Below are 24,966 nucleotides of genomic sequence, written 5' to 3' on the forward strand. Positions count from 1 at the left end.
GGGTTTCGCTTGTTTTTCCGCTCCTGAAGCAGGTTCAGGAAAACAGCGCAGATGACAGTCACCTGTGAGTGCGTGGTGAGGCGCTGTGCTGCTGTGTAAATATTTGTGGAGCGCAGGTTGTGCTTGCTCCTGGGGTCACACGGGTGCCTTGCGGAGAGAGACCACCTTGTGTTTTTCCCGTTGGATGACATCAGCTTGGAGCTCAGCTCTGAGAGAAGCCTTTGATCAGATGGAGCTGTAATTGAGTAGTTAGTGGTGCGTTTTCTGCGGTCCATTCACTGGGGTGCTGGTGAAGAGGGGTTACCGATTGGAGGGTCATCCCGCTAATGTATTTCCCTCAGCTTGGGAGCTTGAGTGGTTATGGATCGGACCTGCAGCTAGACTTTGTCTCAGTCTCACAGTCTGCAGTGGAACCCTGCATAAGCAGGCTCCATAACAGTGAGGTAGATCAAAAAGAAAAGACTAATTTTACTTTGAAAAGCAGAAACACATTGGCTATAGCAGAGTTTGGATGCTGCTTGCATGTGTGAAAGGACACAAACGGAGTGCAGTAACTTCCTCAGCTGAAGACAGCAGATGGTTTCCTTTGTATGGTTTTGCTGTTGCAGGCTACCGATGCACAGTGTCTGGGGCTTGCTCTGCATGTTGCTCCTGTTCACACTGCCATCCTTTCGGTAACATCACGGCATCCCCTGAAATTCAGTCATCGAGATCGAAAGTTTGGCAGAACTCAGCACTTAGGGTCACTAAATGTCATGTAGTGTCATTTCCAAACTGTGATAATTCCCCAGAAAAGTACTAGATACTAGACTAGACTAGATACTCTCTTTGTTAGAAAATATTACATATTACAAATGTTTGTTATTTAAACGTGGAGCTCAACACATGACAATTGAAAGTTGTGGTGGGGGTTTTGAGGGGTTACAGTCTCTGAAATGAGATGGCTCGGGTAGCGATGCTCGGGGTGGCGATGCTCGGGGTGGCGATGCTCGGGGTGGCGATGCTCGGGTAGCGATGCTCGGGGTGGCGATGCTCGGGTGGCGATGCTCGGGTGGCGATGCTCGGGTGGCGATGCTCGGGGTGGCGATGCTCGGGGTGGCGATGCTCGGGTAGCGATGCTCGGGTAGCGATGCTCGGGTGGCGATGCTCGGGGTGGCGATGCTCGGGTAGCGATGCTCGGGTAGCGATGCTCGGGGTGGCGATGCGGCAGCGCATGATGCCCTGAGTCGCCCTGCGTCTGCGTGGCCGCTGTCTCGCCGAGACCCGCTGAACCCGAGCTCTCCAGCTGACAGGAAGCCGCCGTCTCCGCGGGGTGCCCCGGCCGGTGCGGTGGCCCGCCCGCCGCGGTGTCGGCCGCCGGTGTGAGTGTCGTACACGTGTTCCCCGAGCGTGGGGACGGCTGGCTGTGCCCCGCGGGGGCGGTCGGAGGGGTGGAAGTGCGCGCCGTTTAAAGTGTTTTGCCACACTCGGCTGAGCGCACCACGCCGCAGAGACGGCCGACCCAGCCAAGCGGCAGAGACATGGCAGAGCAGCGTTTTACAGCCCCCCCGGTGACCCCGCGCCCCCCCCCGCGCCCTCCCGCTGGCCCCAGCGCCTCTGCAGCCGCGGTCTGTGACAGCAGCTGTCTGTGTGCTGACCCCCTCACCCAGCTCTTCACAGACTCCAGCTCCAGCCTGGGGTCCTAACCACCCCCCCTCCCTGCCCCCGGCATCCCCCCCCCCACCCTTGGGGCCCCATCGACGGACCTGCCCCTCCCAGCCTTCGCTTTAGGAGTCTGTTCCTAACAGAACGCTGGCGGCTGTCTGATGAGGCTCACTGATCCTCCCCTGCTGCCACAGCACAGACCCAGCAGCACTGACGCTCAGGGGTGAGTAAGATGGCTGTCTCGTAGGTGCTGTTGACCCGGTGTGACTGGGGGAGGGCAGGAGGGCTGTGTGCCCCCCCATCCCCACCTCCCACCCCCTCGCTCCGGCAGGCGACGGAAGCCTTAATCCCTGTCGCTGGACAGCCTAATGGAGTGTGAACGGGCCTCGTCAGCAGCCATTAGAGCGCTGCGTTATCAGGGTTAATTACAGCGATGGCGCCTTTTGTTTGAAGTTTGCACCTTTTTACATTACCACTCTTTCAAGTGTCCTTATTAATCAGTCGGCGGTGCGTTCATCAAGGTACGTGCGAACTCCCCGCTCCCGGCCCGCGCGGAACTGTCGCGCCGCGTTTTTGGAGCTTCCTGTCTGAGCACGCTCCCGGGCAGGTGCAGACAACACCTGCCGGTCAGCTGACCTCCCTGTCACAGCCAGGGCGAAATGCCAAGATCCCCGCGGCAGGTGGGACAGGTGTGAGGTGTCACTGCAGGTGCTCAGGAGGGGCAGGTGGATCAGGTGGGGGCAGGTGGGGCAGGAGGGGCAGGTGGATCAGGGGGGGCAGGAGGGGCAGGAGGGGCAGGTGGATCAGGTGGGGCAGGAGGGGCAGGAGGGGCAGGTGGATCAGGTGGGGCAGGTGGATCAGGTGGGGCAGGTGGGGCAGGTGGGGCAGGTGGGGCGGGTGGGGCGGGTGGGGCGGGTGTGGCAGGTGGGGCAGGAGGGGCAGGTGGGGCGGGTGTGGCAGGTGGGGCAGGAGGGGCGGGTGTGGCAGGTGTGGCAGGTGGGGCAGGAGGGGCAGGAGGGGCAGGTGGTGGCAGGTGGGGGCAGGTGGGGCAGGTGGATCAGGTGGGGCAGGAGGGGCAGGTGGATCAGGTGGGGCAGGAGGGGCAGGTGGGGCAGGTGGGCTCTGTTCCAGCACAGTGCCACAGTCAGCAGCACCCAGGATGGCCAGGAGAGTCGGGGTATATCAACCCTCTGAAAGAGATACAGCGCAGTGCAGTGCTGTATGCTGCGGTAAAGCTGACCCCTCTAGCATGGAGCATCTACGTGATAAATCTCACTTTACAGACATGCTTTCCGATGTTAATCACCTGCTGTGCATCTGCTGAAGCAGCACAGTGAATCCCTCATCATGTTTCATCCTGGTTTAGCACTTTTCCCCTCAAATTCAGCTGCATTAGAAGCAACACAGTGAATCCCTCATCATGTTTCATCCTGGTTTAGCACTTTTTCCCCTCAAATTCAGCTGCATTAGAAGCAACACAGTGAATCCCTCATCATGTTTCATCCTGGTTTAGCACTTTTCCCCTCAAATTCAGATGCATTAGACATTCATGTTTGGCAAAACTGGCGTCTGACTGCTCATTGGCTCTCCGGTTGGTTTCCTGCGTGCGTTGGAGAACGGGTCCCACAGTTGCCTGGCAACTGATTATGATTGTGTGTGAAGTACCTGTTGGAGTGCCATTATCCCGAGGAGAGCCGTGTGCTGCAGCACCAGGCAGCCATCAACACAGCTCCGGGCAGGACACCCGCGAGAGGCGGGGGCACTGCCAACCCGCCCGTCACAAAACCCTGAACGCACGTCCTGATTGGCTGATGAACAGCGTGTCTCTGCCCCGCCTCTCTGTCCATTACTGCTGCCGTTTGTTGAGCACTCTGCTTGTATGAACCTGAATGCACTGTTGTGACCTCCTTATCTTAACTGTGGTTTCCTTGTCTGAAACCACAGTTCCATACTGGGGAGATATAGAAAAGGACTTTGCTCAACCTGTTAATTATGAGGAGTAATGAAGTAAACACTGAATGTTTCAGTGATTGAGATGACTGTAAATAAGTGCTGGTTTGAGCGCAGCGCTAATGCGGTTTGCCGAAAGGTTATCTCATTTGTCTGTCTGTGATGGAGGAGCCTGGAAAGGCAATTATCCTGGGGGCACTGATGGTAGCGGAGGACTGCAAACCAGCACATTAGCGCTGCTAACATTAGCTCTGCTAACGTGTGTAAGTGGTGTTTCAGAGGGCAGTCTCAGGTGTGCAGGAACCGCCTGCATCCTAAACAAACAGGATAAAGGTGAGCGAGGAAATGAAACACATTGCTGGATCACCACCGAGCAAGTGTTTACCACGCACAGTCATGACAAACCGCTCTAACCTGCCGAGGCTCAAGGCTTTTTATTGAACTTGGAAATGTTTTCATAGACCCATGAATCATGCACAAAGCACATAGTTCTACTGTGTGGAGAACTGAACTCCTGTTTCCACTGTGCTGAGATGTATCTCTGTAGCTCTCAGTAAATTCCTGTGCGGTGAGATGTATCTCTGTAGCCCTCAGTAAGTTCCTGTGTGGTGAGATTAACATTACTCTGTAGCTCTCAGTAAATTCCTGTGTGGTGAGATTAACATTACTCTGTAGCTCTCAGTAAATTCCTGTGCGGTGAGATTAACATTACTCTGTAGCTCTCAGTAAATTCCTGTGCGGTGAGATTAACATTACTCTGTAGCTCTCAGTAAATTCCTGTGCGGTGAGATTAACATTACTCTGTAGCTCTCAGTAAATTCCTGTGCGGTGAGATGTATCTCTGTAGCTCTCAGTAAATTCCTGTGTGGTGAGATTAACATTACTCTGTAGCTCTCAGTAAATTCCTGTGCGGTGAGATTAACATTACTCTGTAGCTCTCAGTAAATTCCTGTGTGGTGAGATTAACATTACTCTGTAGCTCTCAGTAAATTCCTGTGCGGTGAGATTAACATTACTCTGTAGCTCTCAGTAAATTCCTGTGCGGTGAGATTAACATTACTCTGTAGCTCTCAGTAAATTCCTGTGTGGTGAGATTAACATTACTCTGTAGCTCTCAGTAAATTCCTGTGTGGTGAGATTAACATTACTCTGTAGCTCTCAGTAAGTTCCTGTGCGGTGAGATGTATCTCTGTAGCTCTCAGTAAGTTCCTGTGCGGTGAGATGTATCTCTGTAGCTCTCAGTAAATTCCTGTGCGGTGAGATTAACATTACTCTGTAGCTCTCAGTAAATTCCTGTGCGGTGAGATTAACATTACTCTGTAGCTCTCAGTAAGTTCCTGTGCGGTGAGATTAACATTACTCTGTAGCTCTCAGTAAGTTCCTGTGCGGTGAGATGTATCTCTGTAGCTCTCAGTAAGTTCCTGTGCGGTGAGATGTATCTCTGTAGCTCTCAGTAAGTTCCTGTGATTGTAGCAAACCCAATGTGCAGTCTTGGTCCCCCAGCAAAATGAATATTTGAGGAGTATCTAACGCAATCCCCTTTTCAGTGAAGGGGATTCTGGGAAATTAGGGTGTGTATGTAACAGGCAGGATGTGCTGTAGGGGCTCCCCTGAAACGGCTCCACTGGATGATGCAGATGAGGGGGGGTCAGTGGGTCCCCGTAAAATGGAGGGCGATTCGGTCTGTTACTGAACTCATCTGGGCTTGAGCACTGCAGTGCAAACCTGTGAGAGGGAGTCTGATCAATGTCAGAGAGCCCACTTCAGGGATGTAATGGAGAAAAGACTCCTACTGAGAACTTCAGTTTACTCCCTCCCGAGCCCCCTGGAGCCCGAGCCCCCTGGAGCCCGAGCCCCCTGGAGCTGACCCTGTGCATCTAACAGTACCGGGGTGAGCCGGGCCGACCGGTGCCGGGCTGAGCCGGGGTGAGCGGTACCGGGGCGAGCCGGGCTGAGGAACGGCAGGATGTGGAGAGTCGGTTCTAACGAAGTGAACATGCAGCGATTAAAGTGGCAATGAGAGACTTAATGGTCACTTTAACTATAAAGCGTAATTGTACAACAGCACTGGGATGTGCTGTGAGGAAAAAAGAAATTGGCGACTGTCTCATTACGAGAGCATCATCTTCCCAAACCTCATTAGAGAGCAGCCTTATTTGAAGTGTGATGGAGTGGGTGGGCGTACTGATATTAAGCAGTAATACTGTCATTATGGAGGGAGAGAATGAGGTACCTTTGGGTATTATGGGTAGGTGTGTGTGTGTGTGTTTGTGTGTGTGTGTGTATGCGTGTGCGTGTGCGTATGTGTGCATAGAATGGATTTACACCTGTAAACCAATAGCCCCCCAGTAAAGTAACGATGATGCATCCCAGTTTCCCCTGCATGTGATCTGACTGCATTCCACCCTGTGCCGCAGTCTAACAGAGCAATAATCACTGGGTCGAGTTTACAGCCAGCATTATGGATTACATCAAGAGCAGAGCGTTAGCGCTGGAACAGCAACGAAACACTGCTGCTCTCACAGATGGATCAGCAGTGAAACACTGCTGCTCACAGATGGATCAGCAACGAAACACTGCTGCTCTCACAGATGGATCAGCAGTGAAACACTGCTGCTCTCACAGATGGATCAGCAGTGAAACACTGCTGCTCTCACAGATGGAACAGCAACGAAACACTGCTGCTCTCACAGATGGATCAGCAGTGAAACACTACTGTTCTCACAGAATCTCATATTGGATTAGACAAATCAGTGATTGCCAGTGCATGGTAGCTCTACCCAGGATGGGGTCCAGGAAGCAGCCCTGTCCCATCACTCAGGGTTGTCCTGTGCCAGCCCCCTCCGCCTCCCATGCTGCCGAGGGGTGCATGCGGAGCAGAAAAGAGCTGCATACAGTGCTGAACTGTACAGCTGCAATTCAATATGTCACACAGACGCTAAAAATGCGGGAGCGACAATTTCATTTATATATAATATAACTATAAACATAGTGTAAAAATAGCAAGCATGCAGTGCAGCAGGACTGCCTACACCGTCTGGAGTTTTCAAGATCCAAAACCGGCACTTAATTATGGCTTCTGTCAGTGGCAGCCATTACCAACATGGCCGACACAGTGACGCAATCAGATCAGCTGCACACCCACGAAAAGAAGAAAGCGGTGTTTGCAGGCCTTTTACATGAAAAACCATATCGCTTTACATAATTCATTACTTTTTCACAAATTCTTGCTTAGATAATTGTAATAATAATGAGAATAGTAATTCTATCAGTTTATAATTTGGACTGTCTCTGCACGCTGGTGTGTTTGGTGTGGGAGCGTCTCTGCATGCTGGTGTGTTTGGTGTGGGAGTGTCTCTGCACGCTGGTGTGTTTGGTGTGGGAGCGTCTCTGCACGCTGGTGTGTTTGGTGTGGGAGTGTCTCTGCACGCTGGTGTGTTTGGTGTGAGAGCGTCTCTCGGGGGGGGGGGAAGTGCGGTGGAGCCCTGCGTGTCCCCCTGGCGGACTCCGTCTGCTGGCCCGTTAGAGAGGCCTGTTCGGAGGGCGTGGAGTGCGGAACAAGGCCACAGCACTCCGGCGGTATCGACCGGTGGCTGTCACTCGCCAGGGCTCAGGCTTGGCCCATCTCAGCCCAGTGGGGCGGCGGTGTGCCGGCTGCCAGGTCAATGGCGGCTGTGAGAGACGTTGCTCTGGCCTTGCGGGGGGGGTTACGGCCCCATGCATGACCCTCTGCACAGCCACATCCGCTGAGAGAGCCGCCCTCACAGTGTTTTGAGTTACTCTGCGGCACTAAAGACGAACAGTGATTTAGACAAAAACCACTTAGCCTAGCATCTCATTCCCCACATTACTGGACTGCATCTGATACGGTTACTGATACATTTGTGCATCTCACACAAAATCATCTGAGCTGTTTATAATGAAAAGCAGCTGTCTGACGGCAGAATCTCGGATCTTTAATGCTTTGTGATCTTTGTAATGCTTTAATGCTTTATGTGAAACGGACAATGGTTCTGCGCTGCTGCACTGCGCAGCCAATTCAGCTGCATGGAATGATGGGAGTAACAAGACCCGTCTGACTCCTGCATCGGGAAGAGCAGCCAGAAAAGACTGTTTAAAGCACTGCCTCACCTCTCTGCCTCCTGCCTCCTCCCTCCTGCCTCTCTGCCTCCTGCCTCCTGCCTCCTCCCTCCTCCCTCCTGCCTCCTGCCTCCTGCCTCCTGCCTCCTCCCTCCTGCCTCCTGCCTCTTCCCTCCTCCCTCCTCCCTCCTCCCTCCTACCTCCTCCCTCCTGCCTCTTCCCTCCTGCCTCCTCCCTCCTGCCTCTCTGCCTCCTGCCTCCTGCCTCTTGCCTCTTCCCTCCTCCCTCCTCCCTCCTCCCTCCTGCCTCTTCCCTCCTGCATCCTCCCTCCTGCCTCTCTGCCTCTCTGCCTCTCCTTCCTGCTCAGGGCTGCCTCTGCTGATGTGCTGTGGAGAGTCAGGAAATGAATGATGCCTTTCATTAGAGCTCTCTCACACACCCTCTCACAGCACAGAATCCACTCATTCTCATTCATTTCCACTGAAACATCTGTAAAGCTATATTGCTTTCTTCATGAGAGATGTGCCCTGTGTCCTGGAGTGTAGCCTCCTAAAAGTGTCTCTGAATGTTCTGGAAAGCCACCGTTCACACGGGGACAGAAACAGCTCTCTTACTGGAAAGCCACCGTTCACACGGGGACAGAAACAGCTCTCTTAAAGGTCACACTTCCTCACTGTTTCTCTCCTGTTGCTGTCTGCAGCTGAGAGGAAAGAGGACAATAGAAACACGCTCTTTCTTTTCCTGACCCTGTCTTTGGTCTTTGTCATGCTACAGGACACATTGTGGGGCAGTGTTTTGGTGATGGTACCCTGTAAAGGTGTATCTCCTTGGGACCTGTGTGCTTTGGAGGAGACAGGACCCTCACGCTGGCGTATGGCGTTTATGCTGCAGATTGCAAGGAGACTCAGTCCTGGTGAGAATGTGGCACATGTAGAATGTAGAACGAGAAACATGTGTGTTCAGAGAGAGACTCAGAGTGAGAGAGACATGTGTGTTCAGAGAGAGACTCAGAATGAGAGAGATCCATGTGTGTTCAGAGAGAGACTCAGAGTGAGAGAGACATGTGTGTTCAGAGAGAGACTCAGAGTGACAGAGACCCATGTGTGTTCAGAGAGAGACTCAGAGTGAGAGAGACCCATGTGTGTTCAGAGAACAAGCTGGGAAATCTCTTTGCCATTTCCAGGACTCAGACAAACTTATAATGGGGTATTTCTGATGTTTTATATCTGTTCCTCTCTGTCCTATTCCTGTCTGCTGAAGCAGTGTCAGTCACTTTCTCTCAGACAGGCTCTGTGTAGGTGCGCCATCTGTCTCTCCCATTTTTAGCATATTTCTGGTTTGACTGTCAAGGCTGCCCTTATGACACATGAAATGAAGATCAGAACATTTAGTGTTTACTGCAGAATCTCGAGTGAAACAAAGACAGCGAGACACAAAGAGAGCTTGATTTAGCATCCTAAATGTGGAGAGAACTCTTCAAACTCCAAACGGTGGACAGAGGTGTGTGTGTCTTTTTCACAGTTCAGTGGACAGCGCTCTGTATGTGTGTGTTTGTGTGTCTCTGTGAAGTGAAGATAGAGGATGTGAGGAGTATTTAAGCTTTACAGGAGGGTTATGCAGCTTTCTGACAGCGTTGTTGTGTGGAAACACTGCGTATCCCCGAGACTGATCGAAACAAAGAGGATCATTTCACCTGAAATGTCTGATGAATAATCCTGAGCAGCAGGCAGCACTGAACAAAAACTCACTGCTGATCTGTTTATAGCTGCTGTTATTGAATTCCCATATCGCTGCAGCCTTCTCTGCGGCTGCTGTACCAGCTCGAGGCTTTTAAGCACCAAGGCCAACAAAAAGCGCCTGAGATGTTCAGCACGTCGTCCTGCTTTCACACAGATGAACAAACCTGTTTTTGCTCTCTCACATCGACACGGTGCATGCCTGCCGCTGAAGCAGCCTGTGGATCAATGCGAGCCGAGCCTGTTTCCGGTAATCACCCACTCCGCAGGGTTGGGGTTCACAGTAATTATATCTTTAGGCTTTAACTGCACGCCTTTATGTTTTATGGTCAAACTAGATGATGTGAGTCTGAAGTGAAAGGAGGAAGACGGATGACATTTGCTGTGCTTTGACAGTACCTGGGTAAAGACTTGGCTTGCTCACACAGTCAGGGCTGGAGTGTTCACTTGGACACAATTACATAAGACAGTAACAATAACTCTGTGGAGCTGAAGCCAGAATCATCTGCCTCAGTGATACAGAATGATTGACAGCAGAGGGTGGAGACAGCAGTGCTACATGGTCATATGACACATTTCCCTCAGTCCCGGGACACCGTGGTCCTGCTTACCGTGGTCATAGAGTCAGATTATGGGGGACGTGATCAGCCTCCGAGGGTAGTCAGCTCCGTTCCTGGGTGGGTCCACTGATATGGCAGCATAAACACAGTTTGATCTCAAAGATCTCATTTCAAGCTAAATAGACACAAAATTCATTGTCATTGATTGATTGATTGATGGATTAAATGGCTGATTGATTGAGCACTGTAGCCGTGCTCTGCACCCACACCACCCCGCTAACCCTGACCCTGACCCTACCCCTGACCCTGACCCTGACTCTACCCCTGACCCTGACCCTAACCCTAACCCTGACCCTGACCCTGACCCTGACCCTACCCCTGACCCTGACCCTGACCCTGACCCTACCCCTGACCCTGACCCTACCCCTGACCCTGACCCTAACCCTAACCCTAACCCTGACCCTGACCCTGACCCTGACCCTAACCCTGACCCTGACCCTGACCCTGACCCTACCCCTGACCCTGACCCTAACCCTCACGCACTCAGCCTGACAATATGAACATCAGCTGCAGTGGGGCTGGGGAGCTCTGCTCAGGACACCATGGTCAAACACAGTGGATCCCTGCATCTCATTGCGGGTGGAAATGACTCAGAGCTCAGCACAGCGGAAGACCCTTCTCCCTGAGTCCTGCCAATGTGTGAGCAATCACTGTTACTCATTAGGATAGAACATCAGTCACATGCATGTACACATGCACGCACACAAGAACACACACACACACGTGCATGCACACACATATGTATGCACATACGCACTCAGACATTCAAGCATGCAAGCACCTACACACACGTATGCATGTACACACACGCACAGGTATGCACACACATACACACACATGCTGCACAGGTATGCACACACGCATACGTGCACACATACACACATGTACGCACGGGTATGCACGCATGCATACGTGCATGCATACACACATGTACGCACAGGTACGCACACACGCATACATGCATGCATACACACATGCTGCACAGGTATGCACACACGCATACGTGCATGCATACACACATGTACGCACAGGTAAGCATACATGCATACATGCATGCAGCCGTTACAAAACACTGAGACAACATTGTGCATCTTGAGCAGCGAGAATCCTTTTTTCTGAAACCTGTGCAGTTCTCCTGTTCTGATTGTGTTAATTATGTCAGTGGCAGGAAGCATGCGTAGGGGGAGTACACCCACTTCATTAGAAATGTTCCCTGCAGCACCCCCACCCCACGCCTCTCCGGACTCTTCATTAGAGGTGGCTGCAGCCCGGCTAGTAGCAGGAGGCTGAGTCTGTGCAGAAAACTGCAGCCTGCCATAGGTGCATTGCACTGTGTCATTAACACTGAAGCTCAATTAAGCCTCTCATTCTTTCATTCTGCACTATGCACATCGTTATTTTACCAGTAGCGGTGACTGTCACAACTGTTGAGCTAATGATGTTGGGAAAATAGCTGGAAAAAGACATGTTTTACTATCTTAGAGGAAATGTAGGTAAAGGGCAAAGTACGTTCTGGGTGAATATCAGGTTCTTCTATTTTTGTTGAATTTTGCTTCACGTATGAGTCTGACCTGTGTAAGGTGTGCGGTCAGTGTGTGGCTGAAAGTGGTCTGGAAGTCCGGCCACAGGGAGCCACCAGCGCCAGGCCTGGTGGGTGAGGGCCTTAGCGGCAGCGCTCTCACACCTCCCGCCCCTACGCTTTTTTTCTGGGCCTCCGTTGGCCTTTTGATTTGACTCCTGTGGAACAAACGTCTCGTTAGGAAAGTGGAGCAGAGGCGTGTGTTTGAAAACCTGCCGCCTTGACAGACGGCAGCCCAGGTTTAATTCACAGACCGGAGAAATCTTTCACCTCCGCCGATGACAAGAGCCGGGACAAAGCTGGCAATTAGGAGAGGTCAGCAGGTGCTCTGGGTGCAAGGGCATCGCGCCGCCTGCGCCTCGGGAGACGCTGAGCTTAGCTGCCATTTGCACGGCTCAGGTGTAATTGCCCTGGAACATGAGTGTCGCGGTGTGAAGACCTGTAGGCCGATATTTTCCCCCACAGAGGGCTTAGGAGGAGCGAAGGCTGATAATCACAGAGGGGTGAGGGGTGAGGGGTGAGGGGTGGGGGGTGGGGGGTGGGGGGAGGAGGACAAGGCGGGAGGGAGGGGAACAAGGAAGGGTGGGGGGTGGGGGTGGGGTAGGGGTGTTGGGTTGAGGGGTGGCTCATCCCCTGTGCTGGGCGATATGAGGAAAAGGTCAGCAGCTCTCGTATGAGGTGGTGAATGGAGTGAGGCAGGGCGTGTGGCAGCAGTTATCACCGCGTTCGCCTCATTCCCACACCTGCCTTTAATTAGGGCTTGTGCTCGTTAACGGGCTGCACGGCCGCAGGCATCAGTGCGGAGGGTGGCACGACGCCAGTCTGAGGTGGGCGTGAGGGCGAGTGTGACTCACGCAGACTGGAGGGCCTCCTGAGCTGGGCTGCTGCTGAGGCCTCAGACACACACACTACACACACGTGAAACGCTACACATACACGCTACACACACCTCAAAAACACCAAACCCTGAAACCCCGAAACCCTGAGACCCCGAAACCCTGGGACCTTGAAACCCTGAGACCCTGAAACCCTGAGACCCCGAAACCCTGAGACCCCGAAACCCTAAAACCCTAAAACCCTGAAACCCCAAAACCCCGAAACCCTGAAACTCCGAAACCCTGAAACCCCGAAACCCTGAAACTCCGAAACCCTGAAACCCTGAAACCCTGAAACCCTGAGACCCTGAACCCCTGAACCCCTGAGACCCCGAAACCCTGAGACCCTGCAACCCTGAGACCCGGAAACCCCGAGACCCCGAAACCCTGAGGCCGAGTGCACGCGAAGCAGTGGGTTCACACAGAGAGAGACAGCAGCCTGAGAGACCCTCAACCCACCGCTCCCCGCAGCCCGGCCCCCGAAGGGTTAATGACCAGGTTGGGTGTTTTCCTGCTTGCCTTTGATGGCTTAGCCATGCAGCAGATACACGTGCATCCGTTGTGTCAAATAAATGAATAGTGTTCAATCAGGAAAGAGCCTTGGGTTCCGCTGCCATGACAACCCCGCTGTTGCAGTAGGTCTGCTGTCATGGTGACCTCAGTAGCATGCTTGCCTCTCTGGATCTTTTTGTGAAGGCCTCATTAGAGACACATGGAAAAAAATACCGTGCTATTAACCAGACAGAAAAAATAAGAAATATCCCTGTCTCCTCTCCAGAGCCGTCTGAATTTAAAACACATGATAAACATGTTATCACTTTGTTTTACATCTCTGAAACATGTACAGTACATTTTCAATAAAATGTTTCAGGGCTGATCTTTGCTGATCTTTTCCAATAGCACGGCATATTCAGTGTTCTATTACATAACATAATGTATGTGTCAAACACATTTTTATGTTAAAGTGAACATTTTTATTTTGAAGAGCTGAAAGAGCTTCAGACAGGATTGTTGTGAGTATCACAGGCTGAAGACCCGCGGTGCCGCCCGGTCCGTCTCGGCTTTGCTGGTTGGGGTGTGGGGTTCTGCTAAAGCAGGGTCTGAGTGCCCTGCTGAAACCGCGCTGTGCAGACAGGATCAGCGAGACGCTGCCACCCCTCAGTAATAGCAGTGTGTTCTTTGGGCTGCACCTTCTTTTCTCGTCCGGTGTGTTCTGTATGGTGGCCATTGCAGTGGAGACCAGCTGATGGAAGTGATTGCAGTTTGTAATTTAGAAGGTGACTGGGAAGTGAGATTAGGTCAAAACACAAGTTTAGCCAGAGAGAGAGACAGAGAGGTGGGGGTTGGGGGGAGGGGTGTGGGGGTGACCGGGGGAGCTTGGACAATCAGTAGGGGCAGTGAGTGGGATTCTGAGGGTCATACTCCCCTGCCTCTCTCTGCCCTTTCTCTTTCTCCCTTCCTTTTTCAGTTTTCCTCTCCCTCTACCTCCTCCTTCTCTCTTTTCCCCTCCTGCTGTCTCTCTCTCTCCCTCTCTCTCAGATAAGAGGTAAGCCCTGTGAGTGACAGTAACCCCTGTGAGTGACAGTGCACTTTATGAGTGACAGCACTTTTTGTGAGTGACAAGAAGCCCTGTAAATGACAGCACTCTTTGTGAGTGACAGCACACTCTATGACTGACAGTAAGCCCTGTGAGTGAGAGTACACTCTGTGAGTGACAGTGTGCTCTGTGAGTGACAGCACACTCAGTGCGTGACAGTAAGCCCTGTGAGTGACAGCACACTCAGTGCGTGACAGTAAGCCCTGTGAGTGACAGCACATCCTGTGAGTGACAGCGTGCTCTGTGAGTGACAGCACAATCTGTGAATGACAGTAAGCCCTGTGAGTGATAGCACTCTCTGTGAGTCACAGTAAGCCCTGTGAGTGATAGCACTCTCTGTGAGTCACAGTAAGCCCTGTGAGTGACAGCACACTCAGTGCGTGACAGTAAGCCCTGTGAGTGATAGCACACTCTGTGAGTGACAGTAAGCCCTGGGAGTGACATCGCACTCGGTGAGTGACAGTAAGCCGTGTGAGTGACAGTAAGCCGTGTGAGTGAGAGCAGTCCCTGTCAGTGACAGTGTGTGAGTGGCTGTCCTCTTGGGGGGTTTGAAGACCCCCCCTGCATGTATGCAGTGATGTCATTAAACACTCACCCTGCACACAGTTATATTTTGGCATATCCATATATTTCACTCTGAAAGTTTTGTTATACTTTTTTCTTGGCAAAACTGTACTGAAGAAAACAAAGTGGAGAAAGTATTGGTTACAGTGTTACAGTGTTACAGTGCACATTACTGAGTATTGTTAAACCTTACAGCACCTTAAACCCTGCAGTTCGTATGTTTTCCTATACGAACTGCACATTGCAAAAATACCATTACACAATACTGTGTTCCCTGCCCAGGTCTCTCCACTGGTCTACCTACAGTGGCAGTGCGTGTTGTGTAGTAGCAGTGTGCGTTGTGTAGTGGAAGTACACTCCCTGTCCGGCTCTCTCATGTGCTCTGGAGTGAGACTGTGGGAGGATCACGCTGCTGCTGCTCCAAACACAGCAGGGATCAATAAAGGCTGATGTGCCCCAGCTCTCTCCCCGGGGCGGTCCATGTGCTGGTCACCTCTTTGACATTGGATTGATCCTGAAGCTGTTGTTTCTAAGATACAGCTGTTCCACGAGCACAGAACACAGGCACTCATGTGCTTTGCTGATCCCATCCCTGCTCTGCCAAGACGCCTCTGCTGTGGTCTGCACATCTTCACACTCAGCTTCATACTTCACCATCATCTCCTCCAGACATCTCACTCAGAAACATGCAAGAGGTCACGTTCAGCAGATATAGTCCCCATATATCTGAATGAGTGCAGTTTAGCAGAAAGATGTTGGCTGTGTGTAGTGTGGTGCTTCTGAGGAAGAAGAACCGGTCATGACCCGTGTGAGGAACAGGATTAGAGTAATTTTAACATGCCGGTCAGAGGCTTTGCTGTAGCCTGAACACAGACCCTCTCAGCACATGGCGATCATAAGCAGCTGTGATTAGGGCAGCAGGTGTATTAGGCGAATACCTTCCCCCTCATGCAGTCCTGCGCTGGAATGGGAGCTGAGCATCAGGCCCGTCTCCCAGCCTCTGCATTCACACAGGAGCACTGAAGCGAGGCCAATGCAACCGATACATCCAGCCTGCGGCTATTTTCTGCACAGCGAGTCACACAGTTCGCTACAGCAGAGAGAAGTGCGTAATGCACTGTTCCACGCACGTCATCCGAGCCTCTCACAGGCGCTGGCACATAGCGCCCCACCCCCCCCCGTCGCCCTCCTGGGGGGACACACCCAGTTTCTCCCACCGCTTTGCGATCCCTGTTATCGTCAGTAAAAAACACGGCCAGCTTCCATCCCTGTAGTCAAAGCCAATGCCTTTCTGACCGAGCCAGTCAGGACCTTATTGGTAATTTCTACAGCTATTGTTATGCTTGTTAAACTGATTTACATAATATTCATATGTAGACTGCTATCTATAGTGTGGATAGCTGCTACATGGAGAGAGAAATGAACACTGTGAGCCAACCACATTGCACCATTTGGTCATGTGTATCCCTGCTGTTACTGCATTGGCTGGTGGCCATACTGAACTTGACAAAACTATTTTTTTTGATATCATGATTTTATGTTGATATTGTGTTGTTATCTCAGTGCCTGCCATGCACTTATTTTACTTCATAACACCTGTTAATAAATTCCTCTTTAACTGTACAGTCATTACAATCGGTAAAGCTGTCAGTTCTGAGCCAACTAATCAATTGATGTGTGGCAGACCTTCAATGGTCTCTCCAGCATACCCAATATGAATTTAGTCAGGGCAAAGCTCTTATGCTGGCACTGCTCCTCAGTGTTAGCGCTGCTCCTCAATGTTAGCACTGCTCCTCAGTGTTAGCGCTGCTCCTCAATGTTAGCGCTGCTCCTCAGTGTTAGCGCTGTTCCTCAGTGTTAGCGCTGTTCCACAATGTTAGCGCTGTTCCTCAGTGTTAGTGCTGTTCCTCAATGTTAGCAGCTGCTTGGAGCTCATGAGTGTGTTCACTGACGCAAATGCAGCCACCTCCGGTGGACACCTTGCCAGAACCTTTCATAATATTAATTTTTCTTTTTTTTACAAAAGTGTGTTTCTCATTTCCTGTATGCCTTTGAGCTAAATCAGGGTTTTGCTGCTTGGCTTGTCCTCTCTCCTGTCATGCTAATCTATCGCTACCTACACCAAAACATTAAGGGAGACTTTTTTGCAGGAGGAGAATATTATAATTATATTATGATATAAACCTGTTTGTTGCAGGAACAGGTGCAAACAGAAGTGGCGGATGGCAGGTCAAAGCTCACAGCATGTAGGAGGCTACAGGTTTGAGCTTCGAAGGTTACAGCATCAAAGAGGTCAAAGGTTACACTGTGGAATGGTCAGGGGAGGTGGAGGTTGGGGGTTACCGTGGAGAAAGTCGAGGTTACAGTGTGCAGGAGGTCAGCGGATAGAATGTAGAGAAGGCCAGGGGTCATGATGTGGCAGAGATCATAGGTTACATCATGGAGGAGGAAGTCAGCTGGGGGCATACAGGACTGGCAGAGGGGTCAAAGGTCAGAGCCAGAGGAAGGTCAGAAGGGAGGGAGGGACAATGAGTTGTCATGGATACCTCAAGTTTATGAGGCCATGCCCCAGTAGCACATGCTATTGTTCCGGTGAACAGTCTCAGTGTGGGCATGGGCATTGCTGAAGCTGGAGGGTTTTCACATGTATAAATGCTAAAGTAGGAAAGGACAAGGAAAAGGAGCCCAGTCAGGACCAGATACAGACTTCTGAGAGAAACAGGGGGAGGAGTGGAGAGAGTGATAGAGAGGAGGGAGTGAGGAGGAGGAGAAGAGAGAGAGGAGAAAAGGGGAAGGAGAGAGTGGTTGTATTTTGGGACTGTTTTTGGTTCTCTAGAAGGATGAGTGGGAAGTTGTAAGATGTGTCTGGAGGAGGAACAGTGTGGGTTATATTGTGTGGTGGTTATCAGCCACAGACTTTACATTGGCTTAATAATGGGTTATTTGTAATAGTATTCATTAAGACAGGGATAAGTCATGATCCAGTTGTTCAAATAAACCAGGTTGTTTTATCAGCAGACTGTCGATGAAGGACTTACATGGGTAATTGTTGCCTCAGCCCTGTCCCCTGGTCCTTGGGTGCCCCCCCCCCCTCTCTCTCGCTCTCTGTTCAACACTCACATGCCCGCTGTCCTGGTGTCCAGCCTGAACACGGTCACATTCCATCTCAGTCACAGCCTTTTGCTGCTCCGCCCCTCACCCCCGCACTGCCCTCCGCGCCATTGGCCAGCTTGGTGGCAATTCTGTCGTGTCACTTGGCAGTTTCCGTCCAATCAGGGCAGGAGTCTGTCAGCGGCCACTCATAGGAGCCCATGGGCAGGCCTGAGACCGCATGGGCTCCGTGAGCCGTGAGTCTGCTCTGGGAACATGTGCCAATCACAGATGCTGTAAATGAAATAGTTTGGAGGTCTGGCCGACATTAATTAGGTTCGATTGAGCTGCTGAATATTGATCTGGATGTGTCGTCTCCAGTTACTATACACAGTTTGTAAAAGAGCTGTATTTTGAGATGTATTTGTACTTTTAGAAAAATAAAGCTATTTGCGTGTGTTAATGTGTACCCCTTATTAGCAAATTACCAATACAGATTGATATTCAACTTCCTCAGTAATATTTTGAACATTAATCAACCTTTATAGAGCCAACAACAATTATTTAAACAGCTAATTAATCACAAGTTCAAAAATTAAGCCCAGTTGCGAAACTGTTGCAGGGACAGTCTGGTCTGCCAAGCCTTTAAAAAATGGTTATGACCTTTGCAACGGCAGGATAAGCGGCTGCAACTGGACTGGAGTCTCACGCTCAGTGATGTGTTGTGAGAATTTATTCGCCTTGGCTGTGTTCACGGCCAGTGCTTTGCTTGCACAGGACAAATACCCATCCCCCTTGGCCTGCAGTGGGGGGCTGTGTCACACGGTTAGCTGCGTCGCACAGGGTCTGGGGTCTCACCTTCTCACCCTGTCTTCTGTTTGCTGTGCCTGTTGCTGCCTTTTGCTGCTGCCAGCAGCTATGATATTGCACCTTAATCTGAATGTAGACTGCGTTATTATAATCATATTTGAATCACCCTGTGGCAGTCTGAGCCCAAAGGATGCTGTGCAACATGAAACTGACTTGGTTGATTGATTGATTGATTGGCTGATAGATAGTTTGAATTGTTTGGATCAGATTCAAGTGTTCTTGGCGTAGTAAAGCTGTGACTAGATCAGAGGCCCGGCTTCACTCTGATAGGCCTGGAGAAGCAGAGAAGAGTCACATGACTCCAGCCCCTAACCACAGGTTACACGCGTGTTCTCTGCCTCACTTTAAATCTCTGGATGATGGTGGCTGTTCTCAGCGCAGTGGTCACGGGTGAAACCATCTCTCCTCTCCCCTGCAGTTCCCTGAGTGTGGCTTCTATGGGATGTACGATAAGATCCTGCTCTTCCGGCACGACCCTGGCTCAGAGAACATCCTTCAGTTGGTGAAGAGCGCGACGGACATCCTGGAGGGAGACCTGGTGGAGGTGGTGCTGTCAGGTGAGGAGGTAATACTGACATCAGCAATAGAGGGAGACCTGGTGGAGGTGGTGCTGTCAGGTGAGGAAGTAATACTGATATCAGCAATAGAGGGAGACCTGGTGGAGGTGGTGCTGTCGGGTGAGGAAATAATACTGACATCAGCAACAGACAAAGGTGACCGTGAACGGTGAGACTGTAGCTGCTTTGATATGCGGCCATTTCAGCTGCGCTCACAGTGAGGGGAAGGACTGCACTGGGATCAGTATTAATGCTGTATTATTAACACCACTCGACACTTCAGGGCCGAATACCTGACGTGACAGCCAGACCAATGTGCAATACACATGAGCATGGCTGCGAACATACATAGTGATATACACTGAGATTTAGGAATGCAGGAGTGTTTCAGATAAATAATTAATACTTATATACAGAGGTCTTTGTCAGGCCGAGGACCCCTTGACTGGTAGACACGGCGGAGGGACCCCCTATTACATATCATATAAAATTGTGTTGGTTATTAAACTGGGCCAACAATAATGTGTAGGGCGGCCTATAGTGCCATGTATAAAAGTACTTTGTAATGGTGTATACAATGCTAAGCCATTAAAATAAGAATATTTAGGCTAATAATATGTACCTATTTGGCTAATATGGCATGCAATTATTTCCAATGTTTTATTGGCACCGCACAGACAATGGTTTAGCATAGGATAGCTAGCTGGCACTCGGCTCTCAGGGTGATCACATTTTTGCACAAAATTTTTTTTTTTTAACGAATAGGAAGATTTATCTTTGCTTACTATAGGCTGTATTTATGTTAATATGTATTTTCAGACATATTTTAATTTTTGGAAGAGAAAAGTTTGGGATCAAATAATTTGGCAGACCCCCTGCAGTAACTCAGTTACTGCAGTAACCCCCTAGGGGTTGCGGACCCCCTGTTGAAGATATCTGCTTATATACACTATACAGATAAAAAATGCAATGTTGGTGAAGAACATTTGGACTTTTTCAGTACAGTTTGTACAGAATGGGCTGATGATCCTACACTGACTTGGATTGAATGTAATGGTAACTGTGTGTGATGTCTGTGCAGAGTGTGGCTGTAAGTGTGTGTTTCTGTAATATTAAGGAAACCCAATCCATCAGCTCCACTGCTGTGTGCGGTAAGTCCTGAGGTATTTGGGCTGGAACATTCCCGTCGTGCTCGGACACTGGAATTACTAAACAATATTTAAAAGAAGAATTCAAGCCCTAAATGTGAGACCTAAAGTGTTCCAACATAGCCAGCCCATCCAGATAAAATCTCCAAACCTCAGCAGTCTCAAAAGGTCTAGCAATGGCATGCCTGCCATCACTCAGGCAGAGTGCGTTTTCCTGGAGCAGTTCTCACTCAAAGTGCCAGATGACCCCTGTTCTTCAGTTTCACATCAAACAGTAACAGCCAACACAGGCCCCCCACCAATCAGAGAAAATACACCAATTAAAACAAAATCTTGTGCTCTTGAACTTTAATAGTTCAAGACACTGTAGAAAAATCGAATCCCCTCACACTCTGAAAAAAAACAACACAACGGTGGCCAAAATCTTGCAAGGACAGGATGTCACATCTTTCCTCTCGGTCTCCTGCTGCAGAGACGATCTCCTCTTTGCGTTTTCCTGGTTCCCCCTCTCGCTGTTGTGGAAACTTGTCACGGCTCCAAGTTCGGCTGCCACGCCTTGGGAAAAACTTGGATGCCTGCGTTGGGTTGGAGGAAGCGATCCGATATCATGTTTGACGCTGCTAAAGTGTTTTTGCAAACACTCGGCAGGTTTTTTTTGCCTCTTGGTGTGGCAGGTAATTGAGTAGTATCTGCTCTGTGGAGCTGGGAGAGACTGACACCCCCTCCCCCCCCCACACGCTGCACACTGCCAAGGGGCCCAGGTGATTAGCACACCCAGACACGCACGCTCTCGGAGATGTGCTTCTGGGAACCTGTCATGACACTTTTTAATGACACACTCGACATCTGAACAGACAGTAAAATAACACAGGAAAAGCTCACAACTGTCAAAAAGTGAAGCCAAGGATTATTACTTGCGAATTCCCTTAGCAGAACAATAAAGTGCCTCAGAAGGACTCCTAAATATTATTATTAATTCCATTAATCATTTTACAGACACCCTGGCAGAAGAAGCTTGCTTTGCAGTTTGCATTGCAGCTGCTCAGTACAGCAAATCCCATTTTAGATGCGCAGAACGTGCCACTGAACAGACAGGAAATTGATCTGAGCGTAATACAGACACAGCCCTGAGCGTAATACAGACACAGCCCTGAGCGTAATACAGGCCCTGAGCGTAATACAGACACAGCGTAATACAGACACAGCCCTGAGCGTAATACAGGCACAGCCCTGAGCGTAATACAGACACAGCCCTGAGCGTAATACAGACACAGCCCTGAGCGTAATACAGACACAGCGTAATACAGACACAGCCCTGAGCGTAATACAGACACAGCGTAATACAGACACAGCCCTGAGCGTAATACAGACACAGCCCTGAGCGTAATACAGACACAGCCCTGAGCGTAATACAGGCACAGCCCTGAGCGTAATACAGACACAGCCCTGAGCGTAATACAGGCCCTGAGCGTAATACAGACACAGCCCTGAGCGTAATACAGACACAGCCCTGAGCGTAATACAGACACAGCCCTGAGCGTAATACAGACACAGCGTAATACAGACACAGCCCTGAGCGTAATACAGACACAGCGTAATACAGGCACAGCCCTGAGCGTAATACAGACACAGCCCTGAGCGTAATACAGACACAGCGTAATACAGACACAGCCCTGAGCGTAATACAGACACAGCCCTGAGCGTAATACAGACACAGCCCTGAGCGTAATACAGACACAACCCTGAGCGTAATACAGACACAGCCCTGAGCGTAATACAGGCCCTGAGCGTAATACAGGCCCTGAGCGTAATACAGGCCCTGAGCGTAATACAGACACAGCCCTGAGCGTAATACAGACACAGCCCTGAGCGTAATACAGACACAGCCCTGAGCATAATACAGACACAGCCCTGAGCGTAATACAGACACAGCGTAATACAGACACAGCGTAATACAGACACAGCGTAATACAGGCACAACTGTCACAATGAGCAGAATGCGCTCTGCCTCCTCATAGGAGAAGCAGTGCAGTAATGTCTTTGTTCTCTTAAAGTCGGGGATTTAAACTACAGCTACGTGTGTATTTTTAAAGAAGAACAACATCAACATTCATACTACTACTATTACTTATTATTATTATTTTGGTTATGGCATTTGAGCATATGTTATCAGTGAGCACTGAGTTTATTCACTCTGTTTGAGACACCTGTATAGTGTGTTAAAGTAGTGCTTGGATGTGGAAGGTTAAGTTCTGTATTCACACACCTGGAGAGGCAAAGACTGCTGCAAAGTGGCACTCCTTGGACGGGCACAGTGAAGCACTGTACCTGAACACCTGGAGGTGAGCTGGGATGAGCTTTCAGCTGGCCTGGCCGTGGATACGCCTCAGGTGTTTAAACTCATGAACTGTGAGGGTGTACAGTAGCAGCTGATATAGCTAAAGACTGCACTGAATTGTGCATGGATTTGGTGTAAATTTACAGCCTTCCTGCCCTCCTGCCTTATGACCTCACCTCATAACTACACTAAAGGAGGTTTCTGTTAAATCCCATCCAGGAAGAGTCCAACAGTGGCATGTGATGGGTTCCCTGCCTGGTTAGGTGATCCTGGGAGATCTCTCAGAGTGTGGGCTGAAGGTATACTGAGTGGTGCGAGTCAGTGTGACTGCTGGGCTCTGTGAGGTTGTGTAGGCCTCAGGCAGTGAGCTGGCTGGTGTGTGTGTGTGTGTGTGTGTGCGCGCGCACCAGCACAGAGCAGCTCTGCTGTTTGCTGAAATGGTACTCAACCCCAAACACCTGTGCGTGCCCGGAACCCTGTATCCCAGCAGCAGCGAAACAGCACCTCCTTCCTGTCTGGAGATAAACACATCAGAGGACTGCAAGCCCTATAGCCTACACTTCGAACCCCAGGAACTCCAAAGCCACCATGTGATCCACCTTCATGCTGAACACATCAGAGGACAGCAAGCCCTATAGCCTACACTTCGAACCCCAGGAACTCCAAAGCCACCATGTGATCCACCTTCATGCTGAACGTTTGACCAAAGTGGTGTGATTTCAGAAGGACAGATGCTTTTGAGCCAATCCTGCAGGTGCAGCTAGAGGTTGTGGTGAAGGAGCAGGGATGTGTTTGCTTATTTCTGTGGAGGGGTCACCACTTCAGTACAGCTTAATCCCTTATCCTCTGTGCCTAGAGACAGACAGCCCTGGTGAGGAGCAGTGGAGTGCCATGACACCTCAGTTTGCTAGAACAAAGAGAAAAAGACATTCTCCAGGTTCCAACAAGGGCGAGTTCACCTCCATGTTTGCCCCCCCCATTTTTTACGATTAGTGTTCAGTTTTGACTGTGGAAGGCAAGCCGATGGAGTGAGCAAGCTGAGGAACCAATCAGATCATTTGTTGCAGCGGCTGATGCAATGACATCACCAATTTTTATAATTTGTCCAGCATTTGGTAAATAACCATAATTAAGAACATCAGGTGAGCCAGGAAGCACCAGCAGTTCATCCTTAAGGAATCGCTGCAGGGGAAAGAGGCACATCAGACAGGGCTGAGGGAGGAGGCAGGGAGTGAGGGGAAAGGCTGGTGGGGAAATGGACTTTCTGGGATGCAGTTTCATAATTATATTTAAATTGGTTCATTCCAAACGAACCTTTTGGCGTGACTCAGACGTGTGGGTGGATCCGCGCTGTCCCCATTGGTGTCGTCTCTCCCACTGAAATGAAATTTGTGGATGAGATAATTGTGTCAGGACAGTTTTCATTCCTGAAATCACATTAGGCCCTCAAAGTGTTATGCCCTATTCTGAGGCGCCTGCCCCCCCCCCCCCCAGTGCATAGCCTCATTACGGGGTTGGACATCCCTCCTGTCATCGTTCTGCCAGGTGCCAGCTCAACATGCTCCTCTTTCTGTAATCCGACCCTTTTAATGTTCCAGAACATTATTACCTCTTTAAAAATCACCTGGGGCAGTCCTATGTGGCAGTCAAACCCAGGAAAATTCTTTGGTTGGACTTTGATTGGTGCTTGGTATGTACAGCTTTGTGTTGATTTGATTTAAATACTTTGCAGCAGTGTGGTGTAGCGGTAAGGAGAAGGGCAGCAGTGTGGTGTAGCGGTAAGGAGCAGCAGTGTGGTGTAGCAGTGAGGAGGAGGGCAGGAGTGTGGTGTATCGGTAAGGAGCAGCAGTGTGGTGTAGCGGTAAGGAGCAGCAGTGTGGTGTAGCGGTAAGAAGCGGGACTTGTAACCCAGAAGCTGCTAGTTTGAATCCCAGGTGGGCTGCTGTTGCTGTGCCCTTGGTACGGTAAGGTACCTGACCTGAACTGCTTCAGTAAATGTTGTATGTGTAAGGGGTGGGAGTCAGCGAGCGAGTTTCGAACCGAGGTTCTCACTGCCAACCCCTTACGGCCAGCGTTGTTGCCAGTTGAGCTAAAGGCAAATTGCCGTTAGCCCGTTGGCAACAACGCTACTTAACCAGGTGTCAGGGAGTGACGTAGCCGCTGCAACCCGCTACCTAAGGCTTTTTATGCAGGACTCACACGAGCTATTACTTCAACTCTGCTACATATGAAAGGATAACACGTACAAATAGGAAGCTACCAGTGTTTCCAAAGCAAACATAATGTAGTTTGTGATGTTCCTTTGCTGAAGGGAAGAC

General features: G+C 50.4%; 1 protein-coding gene across 3 annotated transcripts in view; it reads left to right on the forward strand.

Moving 5' to 3' along the window:
* prkd1 (protein kinase D1) overlaps nucleotides 1-24,966 on the forward strand; it is a 63,858-nt gene that overhangs the window by 10,773 nt on the left and 28,119 nt on the right. For all 3 annotated transcript variants that reach the window (XM_036542013.1, XM_036542012.1, XM_036542014.1), the window contains exon 2: nucleotides 19,024-19,162. In XM_036542013.1, the coding sequence (XP_036397906.1) occupies nucleotides 19,024-19,162 (139 nt within the window). The remainder of the gene's footprint in view (nucleotides 1-19,023; nucleotides 19,163-24,966) is intronic.

The sequence above is a fragment of the Megalops cyprinoides genome, chromosome 12 (assembly GCF_013368585.1).
Source record: "Megalops cyprinoides isolate fMegCyp1 chromosome 12, fMegCyp1.pri, whole genome shotgun sequence".
NCBI classification, from domain to species: Eukaryota; Metazoa; Chordata; class Actinopteri; order Elopiformes; family Megalopidae; genus Megalops; species Megalops cyprinoides.